General features: G+C 50.0%; 1 protein-coding gene across 1 annotated transcript in view; it reads left to right on the top strand.

Annotated features, from left to right (window-relative positions):
• The first annotated feature begins 18,515 nt into the window (after positions 1–18,515).
• SYT17 (synaptotagmin 17) overlaps positions 18,516–25,645 on the top strand; it is a 35,073-nt gene continuing 27,943 nt past the window's right edge. The window contains exons 1-2 of the mRNA XM_061560721.1: positions 18,516–18,863; positions 22,764–23,152. Coding sequence (XP_061416705.1) covers positions 23,135–23,152 — 18 coding nt within the window. The 5' untranslated portion in view covers positions 18,516–18,863; positions 22,764–23,134. The remainder of the gene's footprint in view (positions 18,864–22,763; positions 23,153–25,645) is intronic.

Raw genomic sequence — 25,645 nt, 5'->3', positions numbered from 1 at the left:
AGGGAAATAATAAAATAATAAAAATCTAACATTATAATAAAATAATTCTCACGACGTTTCGGCCACAACGCAAGCAGCCGTCCTCAGGTGAAGAACAGGTCTGTCGGAAAGACAGCTTCAGACGGCTGCTTGCGTTGTGGCCGAAACGTCGTGAGAATTATTTTATTGGTTTATTTTTATTATTTTATTATTTCCCTTCTACGTGACTTTACCGAAAGAACCAAGAAGATGAATCCCTGCAGTCACGAAAGCTTTAAATCGAAAAATACCAAAGGTACACAAATCACTTTAAGATAAATTGACAAATAAAGCCGAACTATTTAATCTTACCAGGTAAAGCCCACTGAAGCTATGAACTTATTTTTTACGAAGCCACCTGACCACAAAATGCATTCTAGCTCAACGAAGTGGCTTATCACGTGGAAATGTAAAGCAGCAAAATAGTTAATATTTAGCCCATTTAGATGTCTTCTTGGTTCTTTCGGTAAAGTCACGTAGAAGGGAAGTAATAAAATAATAAAAATAAAACATAATACAACAATTCTCACGACGTTTCGGCCACAACGCAAGCAGCCGTCCTCAGGTGAAAACCAGGTCCGTCGAGGCGACAGAGTCTGAATGAAACAGCACACGGGCTTAGAGCATATATATAAGCTGGGCGCATTGACAAAGGAATTTGCATATCAACAGGAATTTAGCATATTTATGGGAAATGCAGGAATGTAATTAGTACTGCATATGCATGTGCATTATGCAGGATTAACATCATCAAAGGGAGCTGCAGTTACTGCTGCTGCAGCAGTTGCTGCTGCTGCTGCAGTTTCTGCTGCTGCTGCAGTTGCTGCTGCTGCTGCAGTTGCTGCTGCTGCACTTGCTGCTGCTGCTGCACTTGCTGCTGCTGCTGCACTTGCTGCTGCTGCTGCACTTGCTGCTGCTGCAGTTGCTGCCTTATCCATTTTAATATAACACTATGTATTATTCTACCCACCCTAATGTGTATCATACTGCTATATGTTTACTGTACAATTACGACACCATACATTACTCTGCACACTGCACCATGCCAGTGAGTGGAACGCGGTCTGAAAGTCGGATCTTAACTGATTGTGTTCACGTTAACGGTGACTTTCAGACCGCGTTCCACTCACTGGCATGGTGCAGTGTGCAGAGTAATGTATGGTGTCGTAATTGTACAGTAAACATATAGCAGTATGATACACATTAGGGTGGGTAGAATAATACATAGTGTTATATTAAAATGGATAAGGCAGCAACTGCAGCAGCAGCAAGTGTAGCAGCAGCAGCAAGTGCAGCAGCAGCAGCAAGTGCAGCAGCAGCAGCAACTGCAGCAGCAGCAGCAACTGCAGCAGCAGCAGAAACTGCAGCAGCAGCAGCAACTGCTGCAGCAGCAGTAACTGCAGCTCCCTTTGATGCTGTTAATCCTGCATAATGCACATGCATATGCAGTACTAATTACATTCCTGCATTTCCCATAAATATGCTAAATTCCTGTTGATATGCAAATTCCTTTGTCAATGCGCCCAGCTTATATATATGCTCTAAGCCCGTGTGCTGTTTCATTCAGACTCTGTCGCCTCGACGGACCTGGTTTTCACCTGAGGACGGCTGCTTGCGTTGTGGCCGAAACGTCGTGAGAATTGTTGTATTATGTTTTATTTTTATTATTTTATTACTTCCCTTCTACGTGACTTTACCGAAAGAACCAAGAAGATGAATCCCTGCAGTCACGAAAGCTTTAAATCGAAAAAAAACCCATTTAGATGTTTATTATACTGGTAGGAACCACCTGGTTCCACCAGCCCACAGGGGATTATTGTGTTCGTCTGTCCGTCGTGAATGCAAAATGGGAGGGGTAGGGCTGGGTGGAGAGGGGAGGGTGGGGAGGGGCTGGGTGGGGAGGGGCTGGGTGGGGAGGGGAGGATGGGGAGGGGCTGGGTGGGAGGGGTGGGGTGGGGGCTGGGTGGGGAGGGGCTGGTCACCCCGTGGTGCCCTTATAAAACTCAACGTTTAACCTACTCACGCCGGCTTGTGCCCGCCCTCACAGTCAGGCATATTTGTGGAATACACCACGCCGCCGTTGACCCTGGCCATTGACCGAACAACCCAACGTTCCTACCAGCTCCCTCCGCAGGAATGTGTCTAAAGTGCAATTCGCATTACGCATGTCACACACACATAGCCTTGCTCAAAGTCTTCGTAAGTTATTGTTACATTTAGACCAGATTTGCTACATTTCACGTTTGTACAGCACGCATCCCGGCAAATATTTGGCAACATCTATACAGACGGCAACGGGAGCGTTCGCCGCTTGTAAGCAGAGGCTCGCCGTTCGAATCCAGCAGGCCGCACTGGTTAATGATGATCCACTTCGTTGAGCTGTCGGTTGTGACCAGGTCGCTTCTAAAACACGATAAGTCAATAGCTCAGTGGGCTTGGCCTGGTAAGATAAAAACAAATAGTTTAGTTTTATTTGCACTGTGTATATATATCTTTTTGTAAGTCATTTGATTACCTTTCCTATACTTTGCACTCGTATCGTGTGTCTGTGTTGTTGTTTGTTGTTGTTTGTTGTTGTTTGTTGTTGTTTGTTGTTGTAACGTTCGGACCTGCCCCCCACTGGACATCTGCGGAAAAAGCGCATTTTTGATCATCGGATTCCTCCACAATATACTCTGATGATTCGAGATTTGAAGCTTTCGTGACTGCAAGGATTCATACTCTTTGGTTTTTTGGGTAAAGTCACGTAGGTAAAACAATCAATAAAATAAAGTAATAAATGAAAACAACTAAAAATTGTTAATTTTTTATTCTAAATTTAGTTGTTTCCATGTATTGTTTTATTGATTGTTTTACCTACGTGACTTTACCGAAAAACCCAAAGAGTATGCTCTGGTGATGCTCAATACTATACTTCGGCTGCATTCATCATAATTTAGCAATGCGGTACCCGCACTGTATTCGAAAGATTTCACCGCAAATTACTGCACCGGCCGCTACTTAGCAACTCCTGCAAACCCTGATAAGAGTGCAGTACCTTCCATCCTGATAACCGCGCGCTATCAGAATGAAAGTGCCAAAACTAAAACGCGGTGCAGTATACGTAACGCATTATTGTTGTTATCATTCACAGGAGTGTAGAACACTGACACGTGGACACGTCTGAAAAACGTGTGCCGACGTCTCTCACGGTCGAAGAGTTTTACTCTTCCGAGACCATGCACGAGCACGTCCGTTGAACTTCTTTCGCGCCGTACGTAGCCAACCGTGCCGATCGGATCCGCGTGTGCGGGAATTGCCAAGGAACTAAACGCAAAAAAGTACGTTCCAAAAAACGAATTTTATAATCTAGATCCTGAATGTGACCGCCTAAGATTGCGATCCAAATTGAGCCAAGGGTGATGAACAAGGAGATAGAAATGCAGACGCACAGTGAGAGAGATGGATGCGTGCTTGTCATTGCGTCGAGAGACGGCGACGCGTCTGGGACAGGCTTCTAACAGACGCGTCGCCTTGTTGGGGTTCAGAAGCGAGCGTGGCCGTGGGCAAGCAGGACACATTGCGACAGCGTTCGTCACTAATTTACAGAGCTCGTCACCTTCGCCGCTCAGACGTCAATCGGTGTGAGGAGGGCCGCAACAACATTTGAAAACCATTGTTGGGGCTTGACAGCAGCACGATGATGATGATGATAATGGGGGGGGGGGGGGGGGACCACGTCAGTGCCGGATTATCCTCGTAGCTAAAGTAGCTACGTAATGCTATGGGTTCCCGCACTTTCAAGGGCCCCACGCTAAATACTTTCACGCTTTCAATTCCGGTTCAGTGATTCTGCACTTGCTCTATTACTATAGTACTATACCGCCTTTAACTTTTATGAACGACTGGGTGTTTCAGCTTCGCCATTTGTCGTATTATCTGGCTGTATAGCGAATTAAAAAAAACACAATTACTTCACTATGCAAGTTACGAAAATTGTATGTTTTAATATTTACGTGTTCCTTTTTTTTCATTTAGGGCCCATTTATAACATATGCTACAGGCCAAGCACGAGCTTAATCCTGCACTTGCGATGAAGAACACCGCCTTATGCCGCCGACAGTGTGCACCAGAAGGTGGCCCAATGCTCAAGACCGGTCACGGAATGACGGCCAAATCCCACGACCGACGCAGTACTGCATAGGGAGGCCTTCATCCAGCAGTGGACTGACAAAGGGGATGTTAGCCTGTGTTATTAACTACAACTACTACGACTGCATGATGTGTTACCAGCACTTGGGCAACGTTTGGTCATTACCAGTGACATTGTTTATGGAGAGTTTTTGGAGAAATCCGTGCGGAATAGGAGGGGCAGGAAGGGACAACACAAGACTCACACTAAGACAAATACCTCACTCTCGAGCAAAGGTGGAGAACATACAAACTCTACATGACATGAGTCGGGAATGGGACCCAGGCGCCTTTTGCTTCGAGGTACAGTCCACCACGGTGGCTAGGAGATGTTAACTACCTCGCCTGGTGTACAGGAGGTCGTGGGTTCGTTCGCGACCCTGACGCCCTCCACATCACGCGTTCAGAGTTGTTGGCTGCTATAACATTTCCACACGATGATGAGAAGCCACTTCGTTGAGCTATCAATTGTGGCCAGGTCGCTTCTGAAAAAGAGCTATATATCTAATAGCCCTTACCTGGTAACGTAAAAATAATGTTTTTTTAGTTTTAAATAGTACAAGTTGTCATTACCGTGCCGCAACCCTGCGATTATATCATCATCAGCAGCAGCAGACATGCTAAATCCACTGCGGGATGGTATGCCTCCAATGCTGGATAAAAAGAAGCCGCTTTGATCCAACGCTGAATCCAGCAGTGATATCATCCCTCCATTCTCCCACGCGGCACGCGTGCCATTCACTCGCTCCTTGGCTCCCACTCCCAGCCGCTATTTTCGTATTTACCACCACTGCGAACGCACACCCTGCGGCTCCCAATGAAACGTGCATCTTTAAATAGCGACTGAATTTGAGCCCAGCGCGATTACAAATGGCTTATTGGAAGCGCTGCTTCCCGTATCCAATTTATTGCAACAGCAGCAGCAGCAGGGAAATGTGCCTCGTGACGGACACTACTCGCTCGGTTATTGCTACAGGAAATGCGAGGCAGGTCCAGGAAACGGTCATCGTGACCGTTGCTCAGGATCACAATCACGCATTCATAAATTATAATCTGATCATTTTTTTCATGGTTATGATAAATTTTGCCAATGGAACGAATCCAACAGGAGGTCATCCTTATCCCTCCTCCGAGGAGCAGATGGAGCGATTAAACCAGTTCCGTGCGCGGGCGCTTTGTTACCCAGTAAGCATGCCCACGTTGGATCAACGTTGCACCAACGTCCCACGTTTACTACCGGGCATGTGGACTATCATTAACATCTCAGGGTCGTGAGAGATGGTGGTTGCTCAAGGACACATTCATTGGATTGGCTGATGTTGATTATGATTAAATACCGTATTCTCAGGATTATAAGACGCACTTTCCTACCCCCCCCCCCCCCTGTATTTTAAAGTAAAAGTTCAGGGTGCGTCTTATAAACCGGTGCACGTGCGACCATATTTGTGTCACTTTCCGGAGCGTCTTATAATCCGAGGAATACAGCGAGAATAGAAATGTTCACTTTAATTTCCTTTATATTGGTAAATATTTACCGAGTCAACACCTATATATAGACTCGCATACATACCAGATATAGTACGGTACTCATATACTGTACTCATGCAGAATCACATACTCACGGACACACATGGACACCCACAGACACAGAGACATAGGTGAGGTGACTGCCTATGGGACTATTTTGCCAGTATCAAAAATGATGAAAAACAAGAATAGCTTTTACCCTTTCAATAAAACAGTTGTGTTAAGATGTTCTAACACCACATATATACCTTTTGAATGGCATCAAGTCTGCATTAACCATGCATACTTGTGGCAAAACATGCAAACAAACATAACTCTGATACTGGTAGGAACCACCTGGTTCCACCAGCCCACAGGGGATAATTGTGTCCGTCCGTCCGTCGTGCATCCAAAAATGGGAGGGGTGGGGCTGGGTGGAGAGGGGAAGGTGGGGAGGGGCTGGGTGGGGAGGGTGGGGAGGGGCTGGGTGGGGAGGGGAGGGTGGGGAGGGGCTGGGTGGGGGGTGGGAGGGGTGGGGCTGGGTGGGGAGGGGCTGGTCACCCTGTGGTGCCCTTATGAAACTCAACGTTTAACCTACTCACGCCGGCTTGTGCCCGCCCTCACAGTCGGCCATATTTGCGGAATACACCACGCCGTCGTTGACCCTGGCCATTGACCGAGCAACCCAACGTTCCTACCAGATCCCTCCGCAGGAATGTGTTAATATACAAGCATTGTGTTTGAAACTGATTGGCCTACACCAGAGACGGCTTTCTTCATGGCCTAGTCTCACCAGTGTCAGACCAGAGAATGCCAAAAGGCGAACACCACAAAGATGATGCAACTATCGAAACACTTATAGATCGGGTAGAGAAGTTATATCTACGGGACCTTTTCTGCCAGTATAAAACATGATGATGTATGCATGTTTTGCCACAAGTACGTGTGGTTAATGCACACTTGATCCCTCGCAAAAGACATCTGGTGTTTGAACAGCTTAACACACCCAGTGTTATTGCCAGAAAGGGTAAAGTCCTATTATTTATCATCACAGGTGAGATGGTGTGACGATCTCGGCCCCTATTAGCAATGACTGGAAAGAAAAAAACCCACGTCCATCCCTTCGAATGTGGTTCTGCACTTAACGTGGTGATTTTTTTTACAATTGCCACAACATCGTATGTCGAGTGTATTCCCCTCCTAGAAGCTGTGTGGCAGGTCGAAGTGTGAACGTGCTGCCCTCTGCTGTGCGTCGACCGGTGCTCTTGAAGGACGATTCTGGGTGCAGCTCTTTGATGTCCAAGTCCGCGGGACGTTTTTTCGCACGTGGAGCTCGTTGCACGCCTCTCAAAGAGTTCCGACGTCACGTGACGCGACGTCAGGATCACAATCTGTGTAAGATTGTAATAATTGAACAAAATGCAATCCATTCAAAGCGGGACAATTTTTTATTGATTACTAAAATTACAACAACATTAAACACAGTCTTAAAATATTCTTAGGTTTTTTTCGGTAAAGTCACGTAGGTAAAGAAACATTAAAAAGTAAAATAAAATAAAAATCACGACGTTTCGGAGGCAACACAAGCTTCCGTCTTCAGGTGGTACCGTCACAGCCACGACAGCTGTATCAAGTAAATGAGAGATTGCAGAAGCTACCACTCCGTTTATATAATGGTTGGAGAAGGTGGTGGGGCTTACTTTTAATGTTTTTTACCTACGTGACTTTACCGAAAAAACCTAAGAATATTAATCATTGCAGTCACGAAAGCTTCAAATCTAGAACAGTCTTAAAAAAACACTGCGACCTTAAACAGAAACATCATTAGTATCCGACGTTTCAGACACTGGTCCATCTTCCTAGAACTTATAATTGCCGTTAGCCGAAACGTTGCCTATAATATACAGTGTATGCTTTTCAGGCCACACACAGCGTTGTATGCATGTTGAACTTCTTTCACACCGCACGTAGCCAACCGTGCTAATCGGAGGTGCGTGGGAAGGACAGCAAACTAACACACAAAATTAAGTTCTAAAGCAATGAGTTTGCAATCGAGATGATTTAAAAGTGCATAGCTCCAGTGGCTTTCTAAAATCGGACTGGAAGAGCGTTCCAGACGGCCGTAGAAGCGCATCTGGAAGCGCCGCGCGATGCCGCTGATGCTGCGAAGATGATCGGAGTTCGCATGATGATGGTTTATGTCCCGTGAAGAGATCCGCAACGTATTGTGGTTCATTTGTGGCAATGGGCTGCGACCTTATGATGTATTCGTTCGGCAACCAGAAGTCAATGTTATTGATGAATGTGCTGTTAATTGGTTTTTTACCCTTTTATCTGGCAACAAAACTTACACCTTTTTTACGAGGAGTCATGTTTGCATAGACCACAATACCTGCAGTCATAATGCTGGTATTGTGGTCTATGCAAACATGACTCCTGGTAAAAAAAGGTGTGAGTTTTGTTTCCAGATAAAAGGGTAAAAAAACAATTATCATATTTTTTACTGGCAAATGAGGTACCAACGGTGAATGTGTTGTTGTTTGTCCTTGTGCACCACTGCCAATGTAGCAGCAGCTGTAGCAGCATCACCACCGGATAGGTAATTGCGTTCCACAACTACAATGGAATATGTCCCCCGAGTGACTCTGTCCACACTCGGAGCTCTCTGCAATTCTTGTAAAATGAGATCGCGAGTCTCAATGGCTCCTCACCTGGTTAAGTGCAGGGGCCATCGCCTCTCAGCGAATGAGTCACCGTGAAGAGGGGAGGAAATGCACGCCCTCTCTTGCCCATGCATGACCCAACAATTGCTTCTCGTAATGGGGGGGGGGGGGTGATTCCTATAAATGAACACAAGACGAGGAAAGACGAGAGAGACGAGAGACCCGGGGGAACGAGGACTCTTTACCTACTGCGCAGGGCTTCCCCACAATCTGGTCTGTAATTTTTTTTGGTGGCCAATTAATTAAAGACCCCCCCCCCCCCCGTGGTAAAATCTGCCCGGGGTCTCCAGGAATCTCGAGGTGACTCTGACCCTGTGCGGTGGGGTCAAAGTCCCAGGAACACTCGGTCGCCTGCGTTTTCAGCTGCCGTAGTATTTACACACTGGCTAGGAGATGGTATCTCCCTCGCCTGGTATATAATATACAGTGTATCCAGGCCACACACAGCGTTGTATGTACAGTATGTTGAACTTCTTTCACACCGTACGTAGCCAATCGTGCTAATCGGAGGTGCGGGGGAAGGACAGCAAACTAACACACACAATTAAGTTCTAAAGCAATGCGTTTGCAATCGAGATGATTGAAAAGTGCATAGCTCCAGTGGCTTCCTAATATCGGACTGCAAGAGCGTTCCAGACGGCCGCAGAAGCGCATTGTGGGTTCGATCCCGACTCTGACCGCGTGTACATTTGGAGTGTGCGTGTTCTCTCTCTCTCTCTCGTGGTGGTGGTGGTGGTTGCGTGGCTTTTTCTTCGGGTCCTCCGGTTTTTTTCCTCCACATTTCTAATCAACACCACGGCGTTCAGATGATTTGGCCGCTACTTTCAATTCCCACGTATTGATGCGAAGCCACTTTGCTGGGCTATCAATCGTGACAGCCAGGTGGCATCCGAAGAAGAGCTGCGTAGCTCAGTGGGCTTTGCCTGTCAAATTACAAACAGTTTCGTTTTAACGGAGTGCACGGGAGGGTTCGTCTCTGTCACGTCGCCTTCAACCACCGCACTCACCGCAGGTCGCAGCGATTGGATCTCTCTCTCTCTCTCTTCTAGATTTTTGACAAAAAACAAATAACTCCCACTGTAGTTATTTTGCTGTGCCTTTTTACACCCGATGAAGGAAGCTTGTGTTGCCTCCGAAACGTCGTGATTTATGATTTTATTTCTATTATTTCTATTATTTTTATTATTTATTTTATAAATACGTGTTTTATTATTTTTTTGTTTTACCTACGTGACTTTACCGGAAAAAACCTCAGAGTATACTCTCTCTCTCTCTGCTTCTTGCCGCGCATCTTAGGCTCCCCCTCGGCAGGTCTGTATGCGCAGCTTCTTTCGCACCGGACGTAGCCGACCATTCTCATCGGAGGTGCCGGGCAAGGTCAAGAATCTTAAACACAAAAAGCAGTTCTCAAGAAATGAGTTTGTCAATCTAGATGATGATGATGAATTAAAAGTGCACAGCTCCCAGTTGGTTTCTTAATATCGGTAGGAAGAAACGTTCCAGACGGACGCAGAAGCGCGTCTGAAAACGGGCGACGCAGTGACAGCCGTCTTTGTTCCACAAGTCGCCAAAAGCCGCCTGCTGCGAAGATAACCGGAGTTCGCGTGATGATGGTTTATGTTCCCTTATTATTCTATGATAATAAACCCTCCACGTTTACTGGCATGAGAGCGTTGATACCAGGTCTAGCCGGAGTTTCTTCGGGAAAGCCGAATCATTCGTTGGATATAACGCGAAGAAAAAACACAAATCCGTACGGCAGATAGGTCAGAAACCCACGCAGCTCTCGTTTATATAATTACTAAGAGCTTTAGACGTATTACATGGCACGCGATCCACAACAGATGCATTTTTGTGTGGGGTTAGATCGCGTAAATTATAAATGTGCCGTTAAACCCGCCACCACCCGACGCAGCCAATTCATGAGCTTGTGTCACGTAAAACAAAACGTGCCAATTCGTGACTCGTCCAGCACACCGCTTGTGTGTTGGAGAGTAAACCCACGAACATTTTACATCTCGTATTCTTGGTTCTTTCGGTAAAGTCACGTAGAAGGGAAATAATAAAATTACAAAACATTTTTTTTTAATATTTCCATTATTTTATTAGTTCCCTTCTACGTGACTTTACCGAAAGAACCAAGAATATGAATCCCTGCAGTCACGAAAGCTTTAAGTCGAAATTTTACATCTCGTTTCGCCGGTGATTACAATCAGCCTCTGAATGATCCAACGACGCCCTCAACTCGCCAAATCGTCACCCTTTAGGGGCGAGCGCCGCCGCGCGTTCACAGCCGAGAAGGCAGCGAGCGACGTTTGAATCTCGGTAACGAACTTGTTGGGTGATGGGCGACCGGGTACCGTGCGTTGAACTTCTTTCGCACCGTACGCGGCCACAACCGTGCTGATCGGAGGCTCTGCTGCGTTGGCGATGGTACACAAACAACAACGACAATAACAAACAACTCATTCGTCAATAGCGTGAGCCTTCAAAAGAAAAACAAAAATCTAACCTATAAAATACAACGATTCAGGCAGTGACTTCTGTACGTGCTGTGAAGAAGGGCCATTGCCCGAAACGTCGCCTTTTGTATAGTTTTCTTGACGAATGTGTTGCGTTGTTATATCTAGGATACATGTATATATATATTTTGTAAAAAAGTTGCTAAGGGGTCGTCCATAAATGACGTCACGCACCTGGAGAGGGGGAGGGGGTCAGACATTTGTGACGATGTGTGACGAGGGGGGGGGGGGGTGAGAAATGTGACGTCACATCAAAATGTGCAACTTTAATTAAATATAGACAACACGTTCTACTTAATTAAATTAACTTTTTTAATAAAACTTTTCTCCTACAACATCAGAGTGCAGCGCCACATTAAATACGCACTACAATGACAATAGTTTAAAGCGATTTGAAGCATGTTTTATTTTCAAAATGGAAATATGGTTTTGGGGGGGGGCGGGGGCAGAGCTTTGTGACGTCATATTTGAGGGGGGGGGGGTCTGACTCTTTGTGACGCCGTGTATAGTGTAGTGTATAGTAGTGTAGTGTATAGTGTAGTGTATAGTGTAGTGTATAGTAGTGTAGTGTATAGTGTAGTGTATAGTGTAGTGTATAGTAGTGCAGTGTATAGTAGTGGAGTGTATAGTAGTGTAGTGTATAGTGTAGTGTATAGTAGTGTAGTGTATAGTGTATAGTAGTGTATAGTGTAGTCTATAGTAGTGTATAGTGTAGTGTATAGTAGTGTATAGTGTAGTGTATAGTAGTGTATAGTGTAGTGTATAGTAGTGTAATGTATAGTAGTGTATAGTGTAGTGTATAGTAGTGTATAGTGTAGTGTATAGAAGTGTAGTGTATAGTGTAGTGTATAGTGTAGTGTAGTGTATAGTGTAGAGTAGAGTAGTGTAGTGTATAGTGTAGTGTATAGTGTAGTGTATAGTAGTGTATAGTGTAGTGTATAGTAGTGTAGTGTATAGTAGTGGAGTGTATAGTGTAGTGTATAGTGTAGTGTATAGTGTAGTGTAAAGTAGTGTAGTGTATAGTGTAGTGTATAGTAGTGTCGTGTATAGTAGTGTATAGTAGTGTAGTGTATAGTGTAGTGTATAGTAGTGTAGTGTATAGTAGTGTATAGTAGTGTAGTGTATAGTGTAGTGTATAGTGTAGTAGTGTACAGTAGTTTATAGTGTAGTAGTGTATAGTAGTGCAGTGTATAGTGTAGGGTATAGTAGCGTAGTGTATAGTGTAGTGTATAGTGTTGTTTAGTAGCGTTGTGTATAGTGTAGTGTATAGTAGCGTATAGTAGTAGTGTAGTAATGTAAAGTAGTGCAGTGCTAGATAGAGTCTGTCGCCGGGGAATGGGAGGTCTGGACCTCCACGACTCAACATGCTGCTGTAGTGTATAGTGTAGTGTATCGTAGTGTATAGTTTAGTCGTGTATAACCTAGTAGTGTATAGTGTAGTAGTTAATAGTCTATTGCGTAGGAGTGTATATTCTTTGGGTCTTTCGGTAAAGCCACGTAGATAGAAAAATAATAAAATTATCACGACGTTTCGATCGCAATAAAAGCAATCGTCATCTGGTGAAAAAATATAGTTTCTGCTTAGATTAAATATCGGCCGTTCTATAAGATTCGGGGGGGGGGGGTGCGTCAAGCGAACGTACGCAGGTGAGTGGGGGGGTGTAAAAAGTCCACGTACGTACAGGGAGGGGGGGGGTCAAGTTTTGACAGATTTGTTGTGTACGTGCTAAATGACTGACCCCTTACTCTCCAACACGCAACCGGTGGTGCTGAAGTAGTTTAACGCGTAAGCTTTCGCGAACAATACCATCCACAATATAGGGGGAGAGGGCTCGCGATCTAACCCAACAAAAACTATTCAGGTGCTGAAGTAGTCACAAATTGGCACGTGTTGTTTTACGTGACCTACCTTACCAATTGGTTGGGTCGGGTGGTGGCGGGTTTAACGACACATTTAGAATTAACGCGATCTAACCCCACATTAAAAAAATAACTTTATAATGAATAATAATATTGGTGGCGAAAGCCGCCACTTGCTTTTTGTTAAATCTCCCTGGCTGCCATCCGACTTTCCCAGGCAAACATCGCCCCCTGCCGGATAATGGTTTTGTAGCGAAAAATTCAATCCCATTACCAGCTCCCCGTCGCCACAATACAGCCACTCGTAGTGAGATGGGTGTGGGGGTGTGTGGAGCTGGTTACTCGGGCACCGTATAAATCTGTCAAGCAGCGTTTTTGTAAAATTAAACAGTCGGAGACGCGGGCCACCATCCGTAGAGTTTTCCTGCAGAGTTTGTGTTATTAAATTTGACGACCGAAGGCCACATTTTAATTTCCGCTGACGACGAGACGCACAAATCTCAACACTTTGGTCATTAAACACTGCCTCCGTAAAACAAAACAAAAACATAAAAGAAAGTTGCGTGGGTGAAACTGTTGTACGGCAAGGACTAAAGGTCTCTGGAAATAGCGCGGAGATCTCGTCAACATCGTTACCATCATCACCGTATTCCCAAACACCATCTACATATCCGTAGATTCGCTCGCCGATTCGCATTTTCAAGGCTCATTTAGTGGCCTACGTGCGGAATGCACAAGTATTGCCACCCCAATCGAGATCAGAGAAAGTGCCGCGGTGGCTAGGAGATGTTAACTACCTCGTCTGGTTTACAGGAGGTCGTGGGTTCGAGCCCGACCCTGACGCCTTTTGATTATTTGGGATTTTGCGTGTTTCTCTCCCCGTGGTCTCGTGGATTTTTCTCCGGGTCTTCCGGTTGATTTCCTCCACATTTAGAATCAACGTCACGCGTTGGGAGCATTTGGCTACTGCAATAAATGTGCACACGTTGATAAGCCACTTCGTTGAGCTATCATCAAGTGCGGCAAGCTGGCTACTGAGAAGTAGCTAAATAGCTCAGTGGGCCTCACCTGTTCAAAATAAATACAGTAGTTAAGTTTTAGTTTAGTTTAGAGACAAACTCCAAAATCCACCGTGACACAAATCTTTGGGGCACATTGATAGAGGCAGCACACTACAGGATCCCACAACCATCCTTACAGGGCATCGTTATTTTGCATTTGGCTCGGCTCGGATTACATTAAAAGAGGGGTGAGCACATGGAAGACCTTGGATTGAGACCATCACAGACTGGATGGGGATTTAGACCGCAACCGGCTTGGTCCGTGAGGTTTCGCACGTGGCAAGGCGGTGGGAGATCACGACCAGAGAGCTGCCGGTGTAGGTGGCCCGATGCGCTCGTCGTTATGAGCGATGAGTGGGTGGCACAGGTGGGTGGATGGATGGGTGGATGGAGGGTGGGTGGATGTGTGGATGGGTGGGTGGATGTGGGTGAGTGAGTGGATGGACAGATTGATGTGTGGATGGGTGGGTGGATGGAGGGTGGGTGGATGTGTGGATGGGTGGGTGGATGTGGGGGTAGGTGACTGGATGGATGGGCATATGGACGGGTGAGTGGATGGAGTGTGGGTGGATGTGTGGGTGGGTGGATGTGTGGATGGATGGGTGAATGGGTGGGTGGATGTGTGGGTGTGTGTGAGCAGCTCACACATCCTTGAAAGATCTGGACACATTCCCATCAGTGAGCTCCTCCGGCAGGCAAGACTGTGTTGGCTGTATCATGTCGCCCGCATGCCCAGCCACCGCATGCCCGGCCACCGCATGCCCGGCCACCGCATGCCCAGCCACCGCATGCCCAAGCAGCTTCTGTTTTGCCGCATAGAGGGGACTAAACGGGCACGACATGGGCTGGAGAAGAGATGGAGCTGATGCGTTACAGGAGGATGTGGAGCTGAGTGGAGTTGCCGATGAGTGGTACCAGCGGTGTCAAGATCGGCCTCTGTAGAGGAGGCTCGTGAAGGACGCTACTGGGCAGTTGGAGGCAGTCGCCCTCCAACAACAACGGAGGGCAGAGGAGCGACGCTCACAACAACGAGCGGAGCGCCGGGCGGATAAAATGCAGCAAGTTGGCACAGTAGGGGGTACAGCTGGTGTGCATCTACCAGTCATCTCAGTCAGCCAACCCATGGCACCTGCTGGGTCTGTCCCAATAGCCTCTGTCAGCGAGCCTTCGACACTTCACGTGGTAGCCGCAAAGTGCACCTAGCCTGGCACAGGTGCCGTGGTGACGGCACCGTCACTTAGTGGCGAATAGCGGGTGTTGGTATCGGGCGGGTGGGTGGACAGATGGGTGGGTGGATGTTATCTTATTTTTTAATGTATATAGCGGCCTTGATTAAGGCGCTGAACAAATAATTAGCTCTTTGTCGATGTGTTGAAGGCTCAAGTTGGAGGCTAGAGGGGACGATGAGAACGGACGACCATTGCTGTTGAAACAACACGCAGCGGTTAAGCGTCTGTGATCGTTTGCCCCATATGTGTTTGTACAGTATATATGTTTACTGTATTTGTGTATGTTTTTGGCACCGTTAAATCGATGTGCCTATTTAGGTTTGCTCAGAAGATCGGCGGTGTTGGTAAAGGCATATCGTAAAGGGAGTGAGGCAAATGCTACATCTAAATGATGTGTTTTCAACAAAAAATAACCTCATCAATAACACAGCCCACTTAAAGACCGGCACGTATACACGGATTGCATCAAGGTGCACCTAGCATGGCACACGCGGCGTGTTGATGAACCAACGGCGGTTGTTGTTGTTGTCGTATAGATGTCGACATCCTTCACACTGTTTTTAGAATAAACGTATAATTACGATAAGTAGCGTTCTGTATTGTTTTGCCTTGAGCGCAGGGAGACGTGTGTCCCCTCACCCATGGGGGGACAACCCCAAGGGGGGGCAACCCCAAGGGGGGACAACCCCATGGGGGGGGCAACCCCAAGGGGGGACAACCCCAAGAGGGGGCAACCCCAAGTGGGGGCAACCCCATGGGTGGACAGCCCCATGGGGGACAACCCCATGGGGGGCTCTGCGGGTTTTGGGGGTTGAAATTTTTGGCACCAAAAATAAAATCTCCGCGTGCACGCGCGGCGCGGGGCGGGGCGGGGCGCGGGGCGGGGCGCGGGGCGGGGCGCGGGGCGGGGGGGGGGGCGGGGCGAGTCCCCCTCCCCCCATCGTGGAGGAGGGGGTAGGGGGGGCGGTAGGGTAGAGAGGGGGAGGGGGTAGGGGGGCGGTGGGGTAGGGGGGCGGTGGGGTAGGGGGGGTGAGGGGGTAGGAGGGGTGAGGGGGTAGGGGGGGGCGGTGGGGTAGAGAGGGGGAGGGGGTAGGGGGGCGGTGGGGTAGGGGGGCGGTGGGGTAGGGGGGGTGAGGGGGTAGGAGGGGTGAGGGGGTAGGGGGGGGCGGTGGGGTAGAGAGGGGGAGGGGGTAGGGGGGCGGTGGGGTCGGGGGGCGGTGGGGTAGGGGGGCGGTGGGGTAGGGGGGTGAGAGGGTAGGAAGGGGGAGGGGGTAGGGGGGCGGTGGGGTAGGGGGGCGGTGGGGTAGGGGGGTGAGGGGGTAGGGGGGCGGTAGGGTAGGGGGGGTGAGGGGGTAGGAGGGGGGAGGGGGTAGGGGGGCGGTGGGGTAGGGGGGTGAGGGGGTAGGGGGGTGAGGGGGGCGGGGTGCGCATCAGGTTGTGGGGGGGAGGGAGCGAGGCGAGACGGGAGAGAGAGCGAGGAGGGGGGAGAGAGGGGAGACAGAGCGACGGTGAGAGAGGGGAGAGAGTGGCAGCGGGGGGGGGGGGGGCGAGGTGCGAGATGGAGAGAGGGGAGAGATGGGGAGGGAGGGCGGCAGAGAGAGTGAGAGGTTAGCAAGGGCGATGGGGGAGAGGGAGCTGGGGGAGAGAGATGAGAATGGAGAGAGGAGGAGGAGGGGGGGTCCCCGCGTGGGGGAGGAGGGTGGGGGACGCATCAGGTTGTCGGGGAGAGAGAGAGGTGGGAGATGGAGCAGTGGGCGATGGAGGAGGCCGTGTGCTCGGTGGCAGATGACGGGGAGCTCTGCATGCTGATGTGAGCTACCTGTCGGAGGCCGTAGGACTGCGAGGAGGGCTGCGTGCAGATGCAGCACTTGTCGTAGTAAAAAAAACATTACAAATGTTACATAGAAAACAGAGGGAACATAGACATGGAGTAGGGAGAGAGGGGGTAGAGAGAGAGGGTGGGTACGAAGGAGGAGAGCAGAGCGTGAAATCTTTTGTGAAATCTTTCATTTAAAAAGGGGGGGGGGGGCACATAAAGCAAAGCGTTGGGAAAAAAACCGAAATGATGAACGAAGCAAAGTGCCGACTACACCGAGCATCTTCTTGTTTCCTCTGATCGTAAAAACAAAAGAGAGCGCGCGAGGTGCGAGATGGAGGGAGGAAAGGGATGGGGGAGGGATGGAGGGAGGGAGAGAGGTTAGAAAGGGAGATGGGGAGAGAGAGGGGGGATAGAGATGTAGGAGAGGGGTGGGGGCAGAGGTTAGAGAGAGTGGGAGATGTGGAGGGAGGGAACATTGAAAAGGGAGGCGGGGAAGGAGAGAGGAAAGAGGGGGAGAGTGGGTGGGAGAGGAGAGAAAGGAAGATGAAAAAAGATGTTGAGCGTGAGCATATGGTGCGAGAGATATGGGGGGAGATAATATAGTCGGAGGAGAGAGAGGGGGGGGAACAGGTGGAGAGGAAAGAGAGACAAGAAGGAAATCAATAGAGAGGAATTGGAGTGAGAGAGAGGTGGGGGTTTACATAAAGCAAAGTTTAAAAATTTAAATTAAAAAAATTACGAAATGATGAACGAAGCAAAGTGCCGAATACACCGAGCATCTTCTTGTTTCCACTGATCGTAAAAAAAGAGAGGGCGACTCTTGTATGTGAGCGAGGGAGAGCGCTTGAGAGAGAGAGACTGTGTGAGGGGAGAGCATTCGGGAATATTTGCGAAAGAAGAAGAGAGATAGAGTGAGGCTGTCCAATACTAGAACGGCAGGGTGGAGAGCGAGCTGAGCGGAGGGCGAACTGCAGGGAGAGGGCGGAACGGGGGGAGCTGCCGGGAGAGACGGGAGAGCGAATCGAGAGAGGAATAGGAGAGCTCTTGAGAGATAATAGAGAGAGGGAGGGAGAAAGAGAGAGGCAAAGGGAGAGCTTTAATGAAGAGGGGAGAGGGTGCGCAAGCTGTATGGAGAGATAGCAAAGAGAGCTCTGTTGGGAGAAAGCGAAAGGAGAGGGGGGAAACATCGAGAGGGGGAAGGTGAAAGGGAGAGCGAGAAATAGGAGAGCGAGAGAGTGCAGGGGAGAGCTGTAGGGAGAGAGAGGGTGAAGGGGAGAGCTGTAGGGAGAGAGAGGGTGAAGGGGAGAGCTGTAGGGAGAGGGGGAGAGAGCGAGAGAGTGCAGGGGAGAGCTATAGGGATAGAGAGGGTGAAGGGGAGAGCTGTAGGGAGAGCGAGAAGAGAGAGTGGAAGGGGGAGCTGTAGGGAGAGGGAGAAGAGAGAGCGAGAAGAGAGAGTGGAGGGGAGAGCTGTATGGAGCGAGAGAGCGAGAAGAGAGAGTGCAGGGGAGAGTTGTAGGGAGAGCGAGAAGAGAGAGTGCAGGGGAGAGCTGTAGGGAGAGCGAGAGAGCGAGAAGAGAGCGAGAAGAGAGAGTGGAGGGGGGAGCTGGAGGGAGAGCGCCGGGCATCGCCTCTCCGGGGCGGGACGCATGGCGGGCGAGTGCACGCGATGAAGGAGGAAACAAGATGAAGATGAGGCGACGGGGAGGAGGAAGAGGAGGATGCTGCGTGAGGGGCTCTGGCTCAACTTGGATTCAACATGTAGCAGCAGCAGCATCGCACGCGTATACATCGCGAACAATTAACGACGACGACGACAATATTGATCATTAAAAGAACAACAGGCAACAGTATTCCCGTCATTTAAAACCAACCCCACGCACGAACCGGTTTTGACCTCAAGTTGAGGTCGCGGTGAAGAGAGAGAGAGAGAGACACACAGGGGAAGCATTCAGCAGGTGAGCGTGTTTCATTCCCTCAAATGTAACCTACATTTCGTGGTAAATATGGTCATCTGCATTTTGCTACGTGCATTACCCCCCCCCCTCTTCCCCCGGCTTCGTGCTTTTGAAACGGGTCAAAATGTGCAGTCGAATGGGCGGTCAGCACCGTGCATCGCCGTGCCGTCCCTGCTGCCGACGTCCTTGTCGTTGTTGTCGTTATAATAATAATGATGATGATGATTATGTGTGGCCGTGGTGGTGGTGTTGTGGGGACAATTAAACCGTCCACGCCTCCCCCGTCCCCCCACCCTCTATAAAGTCCTACAGGCGGCGGGGGCCATCACCATGTCGTGCTCAGATGCTGCCATTAAAAGAGTGACAACGCGTGTCGAAGAGACATCTGGAGAATATATATTATATACACACATATGCATATATATGCTTTTCTGCTGTCGCGTGTGATAATGCTTTGGCAGCGTAAATTATATAAAAAACAAACTAAACACATTTGTCAAAAAACACTGCCCTCACGTGAATATATATGCGTGGTTTGCGACGTTTCGGCCAATGGGCCCTTCTTTCATAGTTCACAGCAGAGAGAGAGAGACACATTCGTGGCCGGAGCGAGAGGCTGGACCAATTTTTTTGTTGCTCAAACCCCCGCCACCACCACCCACCGCCCCGAATTGATGACGTGATGGGGGTGTTGTGCAGTCGTTGGTGACCGGAATGGTGCCATGAAATTCATTCGCACGCCACAGGTTTTGGTGGATTTGAACGGAGGAAATCAGTTCACCTTGGGCCAGGTGTATCTGGCATGGCGCTGTTATGGGACCTCTGAGAGAGGGAGACAGACGAATACAAACACAACACCCAGAACCGAGGGCTTATAATAAACGCGTGCGCTCAGCAGGACTGGCTAGACGTATCTGACATGGCCATGACGAGACATTCGAGAGAGGGGAAGAGAGGCAACACGCTCCGGTGGATCTGTGGTGCTGCTGGTTCGGTGTCTCGGACGTGGACATCGTGAACACAAAATGACATAAACATCCAGCTCCAGGGGCTTGGGGCTCTGCCGATGATGAACCAATGGAGAGAGAGGAGAGGGTGACACACAACAACCGCCATTCGCCACTAAGTGGCGGTGACGTCACCACGGCGCTTGTGCCAGGCTAGGTGCACGTTGAGGCCACGTGAAGTGTCGAACGCCCGCTGGCAGGAGGGTCACGGGGCAGACCCAGCAGGTGCCACGGGTCGACTGACAGATGACTGGACCGATGCAGCTCACCTGTGCCCCATACTGTGCCAACTTGCTGCGCTTTAGCTACCCGGGGCTCCACTCGTTGTTGTGAGGGTGACACACACACACGTAGACCCAGGACTTGAAACCCGGTACTGTGTGGTACCGTGTTTGGCTCTGGCTCCGACACGGCCATCGTGAAGCCACGTAGTCACACAACCCCCGTCGTGCACGCGTGAGCGTTCGTCTTCATTGGGTTCGCGATTAATATGTGGCGGTGGGGGAGGGGTCATTGATAATGAAATTGTTTAAATAGCGGCGATTAAGAAGCCAAAATTTTCTGCCTGAAACTCCATTGAAGCGTGCTAATTGGTGCGCTCGTGTAAACTGTGTACTGTCAAAATAAATAGAGTCCTCACATGGCAACGTATGTGTATTGAATAACGTAAAAATCTATATATGTGTTTTTTTTACATGAGGAAAGCTTAAACTGAGTGTCAGGACTTTCGTTTACAATTGGAGATGTTCGGCAACATTCCTCGGCCCATCTCTGGATGGCTCCAGTAATCTTAATTGAGAATCAAAAAGAAAAAAAATCATAAATCTTCCCATTGGTTAATTGTTCTGACACCAGAGGGAGGCTATACAAATTGTAATATCACTACATGTTTTATTTTACCAGGTAAGGCACACCGAACTATAATTTGAGCTCTTTTTCAGAAGCGAACCTGGACAGTCGCAAACGACAGCTCAACGAAGTGGCTCAATTAATTATCATCGCCGCGTGGAAATTGATAGCGACCGAATGACTCTAAACGCCTGACGTTGATTCTAAACGTGGAAAAGGCGCGTTTAAGACCCCGGAGAAAAATCCACCTGTGCGTTTGTTGACTCCACGGCAGTCTCTCGTGACCATCGACCTGGCAGAAGAGGTTGCACTCGCTTGTGATCCAGCACTTTGATGGCAAAGGGGGTTTGTGCATCGCGTAGAGAGATGTCAACTACCTCGCCTGGTATACAGGAGGTCGGCATGGCGCACGAGGGGGTCGGTGGCCGCCACCACACACGGCCGCTTCTGTCTCCCCAGTGGCGATGTTTACACACAGCACCAGGCACTCATTTGAGGCTGAGTCGTCCTAGGGGAGGCCCAGAAGCGGTTCAGATAATCGTCACTTGGTGTTGACCGTGAGCGGGAGTCGAACTCGGGTGGCCGGGTTCCTAGCGCTAGGGTAGCGAGATGTTAACTACCTCGCCTGGTATACAGGAGGATCCTAGCAGGATCCGAGGTTCGATTCCAACCCTGACGCCTGCTGCTGTATATTTGGAGTTTGCTGTATTTCTCTCCCCGTGGTCGCGTGGATTTTTCTCCGAGTCCTCCAGTTTTCCCCCTCCACGTTTGGAATCAAACGTCACGCGTTAAGAGTTATATGGCTTCTATAAATGTCCACGTGATGGTAAGCCACTTGGTTGAGCTATCATTGTGTGTGTGGCTCGTGTGCAGGGTGTTGTGGGGCATGTGCAGGGTGTGTGTGTGAGTGTGTGTGGCTCATGTGCAGGGTGTGTGTGTGTGTGGGGCATATGCAGGGTGTGTGAGTGTGTGGCGCATGTGCAGGGTGTGTGAGTGTGTGGGGCATGTGCAGTGTGTGTGTGGCATGTGCAGGGTGTGTGTGGGGCACGTGCAGGGTGTGTGTGTGTGTGGGGCATGTGCAGGGTGTGTGAGTGTGTGTGTGTGGGGCATGTGCAGGGTGTGTGAGTGTGGGGCATGTGCAGGGTGTGTGTGTGTGTGGGGCATGCGCAGGGTGTGTGTGTGTGGGGCATGTGCAGGGTGTGTGAGTGTGGGGCATGTGCAGGGTGTGTGTGGGGCACGTGCGGGGTGTGTGTGTGTGTGGGGGGGGCATGTGCAGTGTGTGAGTGTGTGAGTGTGGGGCATGTGCAGGGTGTGAGTGTGTGTGGGGCATGTGCAGGGTGTATGAGTGTGTGTGGGGCATGTGCAGGGTGTGCGTGTGGGCAGGTCGCTTCTGAGTGGTTGGTGCCTTACACTGTAAAATAAAAAAATGTATCATTTAGTTTGATGATGCAGCAGTGTGGATTTGTCATCCCGTCTGTGTATCACAGCTCTGCGTGCTGTCCGTCACCTTATGTGTGAGTGTGCTCCGTGAGGTTTTCTCCTAACACTGCACTGCCCACCCCACTCCAGACTTCCTCCCGAACGAAACCGAACCAACTTCACTTAACAAGCAACTGGCCCCAAAGTATCCCAAATGTAGCAAGGGCAACTCTTGCAAACGAGTCTTGAGACTCACCGAGACCTTTCCTGGGTAAAAGTAATGCATCTATCCTTGACCTGCATTGGTCAATGATAGACGGGTCCCCGTCATCGGAACATGGATCATTATCATCATCAGCTGCAGCGTGATCTGCAACAGGTGGACACCTTCTGCTACACACAGATAGATACATTTATACATGATACATTACAGCCCTGCATTGGTCAAGGATAGACGGGTCCCCGCCATCGGAATGTGGATCCATCATTATCATCATCATCAGCTGCAGCAGGTGGGCACGTGCCGTCTCGCACAGCAGCGACACTTGCGGCTTCGAAACGGCAACCACTGCTGCGGTAATAACCCCCTGAACCCCTCGCCCCGGACTCGAACCCTGACCCACAGAGAACGCTGGGGACTCGCGTCCTTCACCTCCACCATCAACTGCCACGAACCACCATCAGCAACCTCCTCCTCCTCCATCACCAACCACCATCACCAACCTCCCCCTCCTCCATCACCACCATCACCAACCTCCCCCTCCACCATCACCACCCTCCACCATCACCACCATCACCAACCTCCCACTCCACCATCACCACCACCATCACCAACCTCCACCATCACCACCATCACCAACCTCTCCCTCCACCATCACCACCATCACCAACTTCCACCATCACCAAGCTCCTCCAGCCGAGAAGTCTCGGAGCATCGACTGCGGACGTGGGCGGCGCCATGAGCGGCGGTGAGCGCCGGACTGCAGGCAGCCGTCGATGATGTCTTACGTGCAGGTGTGTGCTGCGTGCAGGTGCGTGCTGCGTGCAGGTGCGTGCTGCGTGCAGGTGTGTGCTGCGTGCAGGTGTGTGCTGCGTGCACGCGCGCGTCTGTGCCGACACGAGGGAGACAAAGGCGGCCGGGCGTGGTGCTGGCCACCCCCCACCCCCCCTTTCCCCCCTCGTGCACCGTGCCGGCCTTGGATAATAGCACTTGCCCCCCCCCCCCCCCCTCAACAGTCTGTCGAGGCTATACGGGGGATCTTTGTCTTTGTGTGGACCCACACTAGGGAGACAAAGGCGGCCGGGCGTGGTGCTAGCCACCCACCACCCCCTCGTGCGCTGTGCCGGCCTTCGTAGGTGGTGCTACTCGCTAACAGCTCTTGCCCCCAAATAAGTCTGTTAAGGCTACACGGGGAGTCTTTGTCTTTGTTTGCATCGCCACTGGGGAGACAAAGGCGGCCGGGCGTGGTGCCGGTCACCCAGCATCCCCTCGTGCGCCGTGCCGGCCTTTGTAGTCGCTAACAGCACTGCCAAGGCGATACGGGCGATCTTCGTATCCTCCACTCCTAGGTCGACTCAGCCCGAAACGTGGTGAGCGGAAAGATCACCACCGGCTAAAGGAGAGTAGGGGACGGCGGAGGTGTTGGTCTTTGTGTTGTTGTTGTTGTTGTTCTCCGCTTGCTGCATATCGCAGCCATCGTCACCGTCATCAGCGGCCACGGTCAATCCACCTCCGGGTGAAATCCTCCCGAAGCCGCCGTCACCTGTAGCGTGAACGTGCGCGCGCGCGCACACGTGCGTGTATGACGCATTGCACCTTAATAGGTGCTCGCTAAATACAAAGTTCATTTGCCTTTGCCGCTGTAGCCTTACAACAGAGTGCTGGGGGCAAGTGCTGTTAGCGAGCGGCGATCTGTGAAGGGGTTGGTTGGGTGGGTGGACAACACCACGCCCGGCCGCCTTTGTCTCCCCAGTGCTGATGTTTACACGTCGCTTATTTAAGGCTGAGTCAACCTGGGGGGGGGGGGGGGGGGGGTGGGATCCTCAGGACCGGTTCAGATAGTCGTCACTTGGTGTTGGCCGTGAGCGGGAAATCGAACTCGGGTCGCCGGGTTCGTAGCGCGGCGCGCTGACCGCTGCACCACCGCTCCCCACAGACGACACAGACGACAGAGACGAAGATCCCCCGTATAGCCGTCAACTGGTGGGGCAAGTGCAGTTAGCGAGTAGCGCCTATGAATGGCGGGACGGCAAAGACGACACACACACAGTAGACACACACACACTAGACACACACACACAGACGACACACACACAGACGATACACACACACTAGACACACACACAGACGACACACACACAGTAGACACACACACACTAGACACACACACAGTAGGCACACACAGACGACACACACACAGTAGACACACACACAGACGACACACACACACACAGACGACACACACATTAGACACACACACAGACGACACACACACAGACGATACACACACACAGACGACACACACACAGACGACACACACACAGTAGACACACACACAGACGACACACACACACACAGACGACACACACACACACAGACGACACACACATTAGACACACACACAGACGACACACACACAGACGATACACACACACAGACGACACACACACAGACGATACACACACAGACGACACACACACACAGACGACACACACACAGTAGACACACACACAGACGATACACACACACAGACGACACACACACAGACGATACACACACAGTAGACACACACACAGACGACACACACAGACGACACACACACACTAGACACACACACACAGACGACACACACACAGACGACACACACACACTAGACACACACACACAGTAGACACACACACAGACGATACACACACACAGACGACACACACACAGACGATACACACACAGTAGACACACACACAGACGATACACACACAGTAGACACACACACACAGACGATACACACACAGTAGACACACACACAGACGACACACACACACAGTAGACACACACACACAGACGATACACACACAGTAGACACACACACAGACGATACACACACAGTAGACACACACACACAGACGATACACACACAGTAGACACACACACAGACGATACACACACACAGTAGACACACACACACAGACGATACACACACAGTAGACACACACACAGACGATACACACACACAGTAGACACACACACAGACGACACACACACAGTAGACACACACACAGACGACACACACACAGTAGACACACACACACTAGACACACACACACAGACGACACACACACAGACGATACACACACACTAGACACACACACAGACGACACACACACAGTAGACACACACACACTAGACACACACACAGTAGACACACACAGACGACACACACACAGTAGACACACACACAGACGACACACACACACACAGACGACACACACATTAGACACACACACAGA

The sequence above is a fragment of the Lethenteron reissneri genome, chromosome 26 (genome assembly GCF_015708825.2).
Source record: "Lethenteron reissneri isolate LAM-NWPU_2019-01 chromosome 26, ASM1570882v1, whole genome shotgun sequence".
Classification (NCBI taxonomy): domain Eukaryota; kingdom Metazoa; phylum Chordata; class Hyperoartia; order Petromyzontiformes; family Petromyzontidae; genus Lethenteron; species Lethenteron reissneri.
The sequence above is the reverse complement of the archived record's forward strand: the minus strand, read 5'-3'. Positions and strand labels throughout refer to the sequence as shown.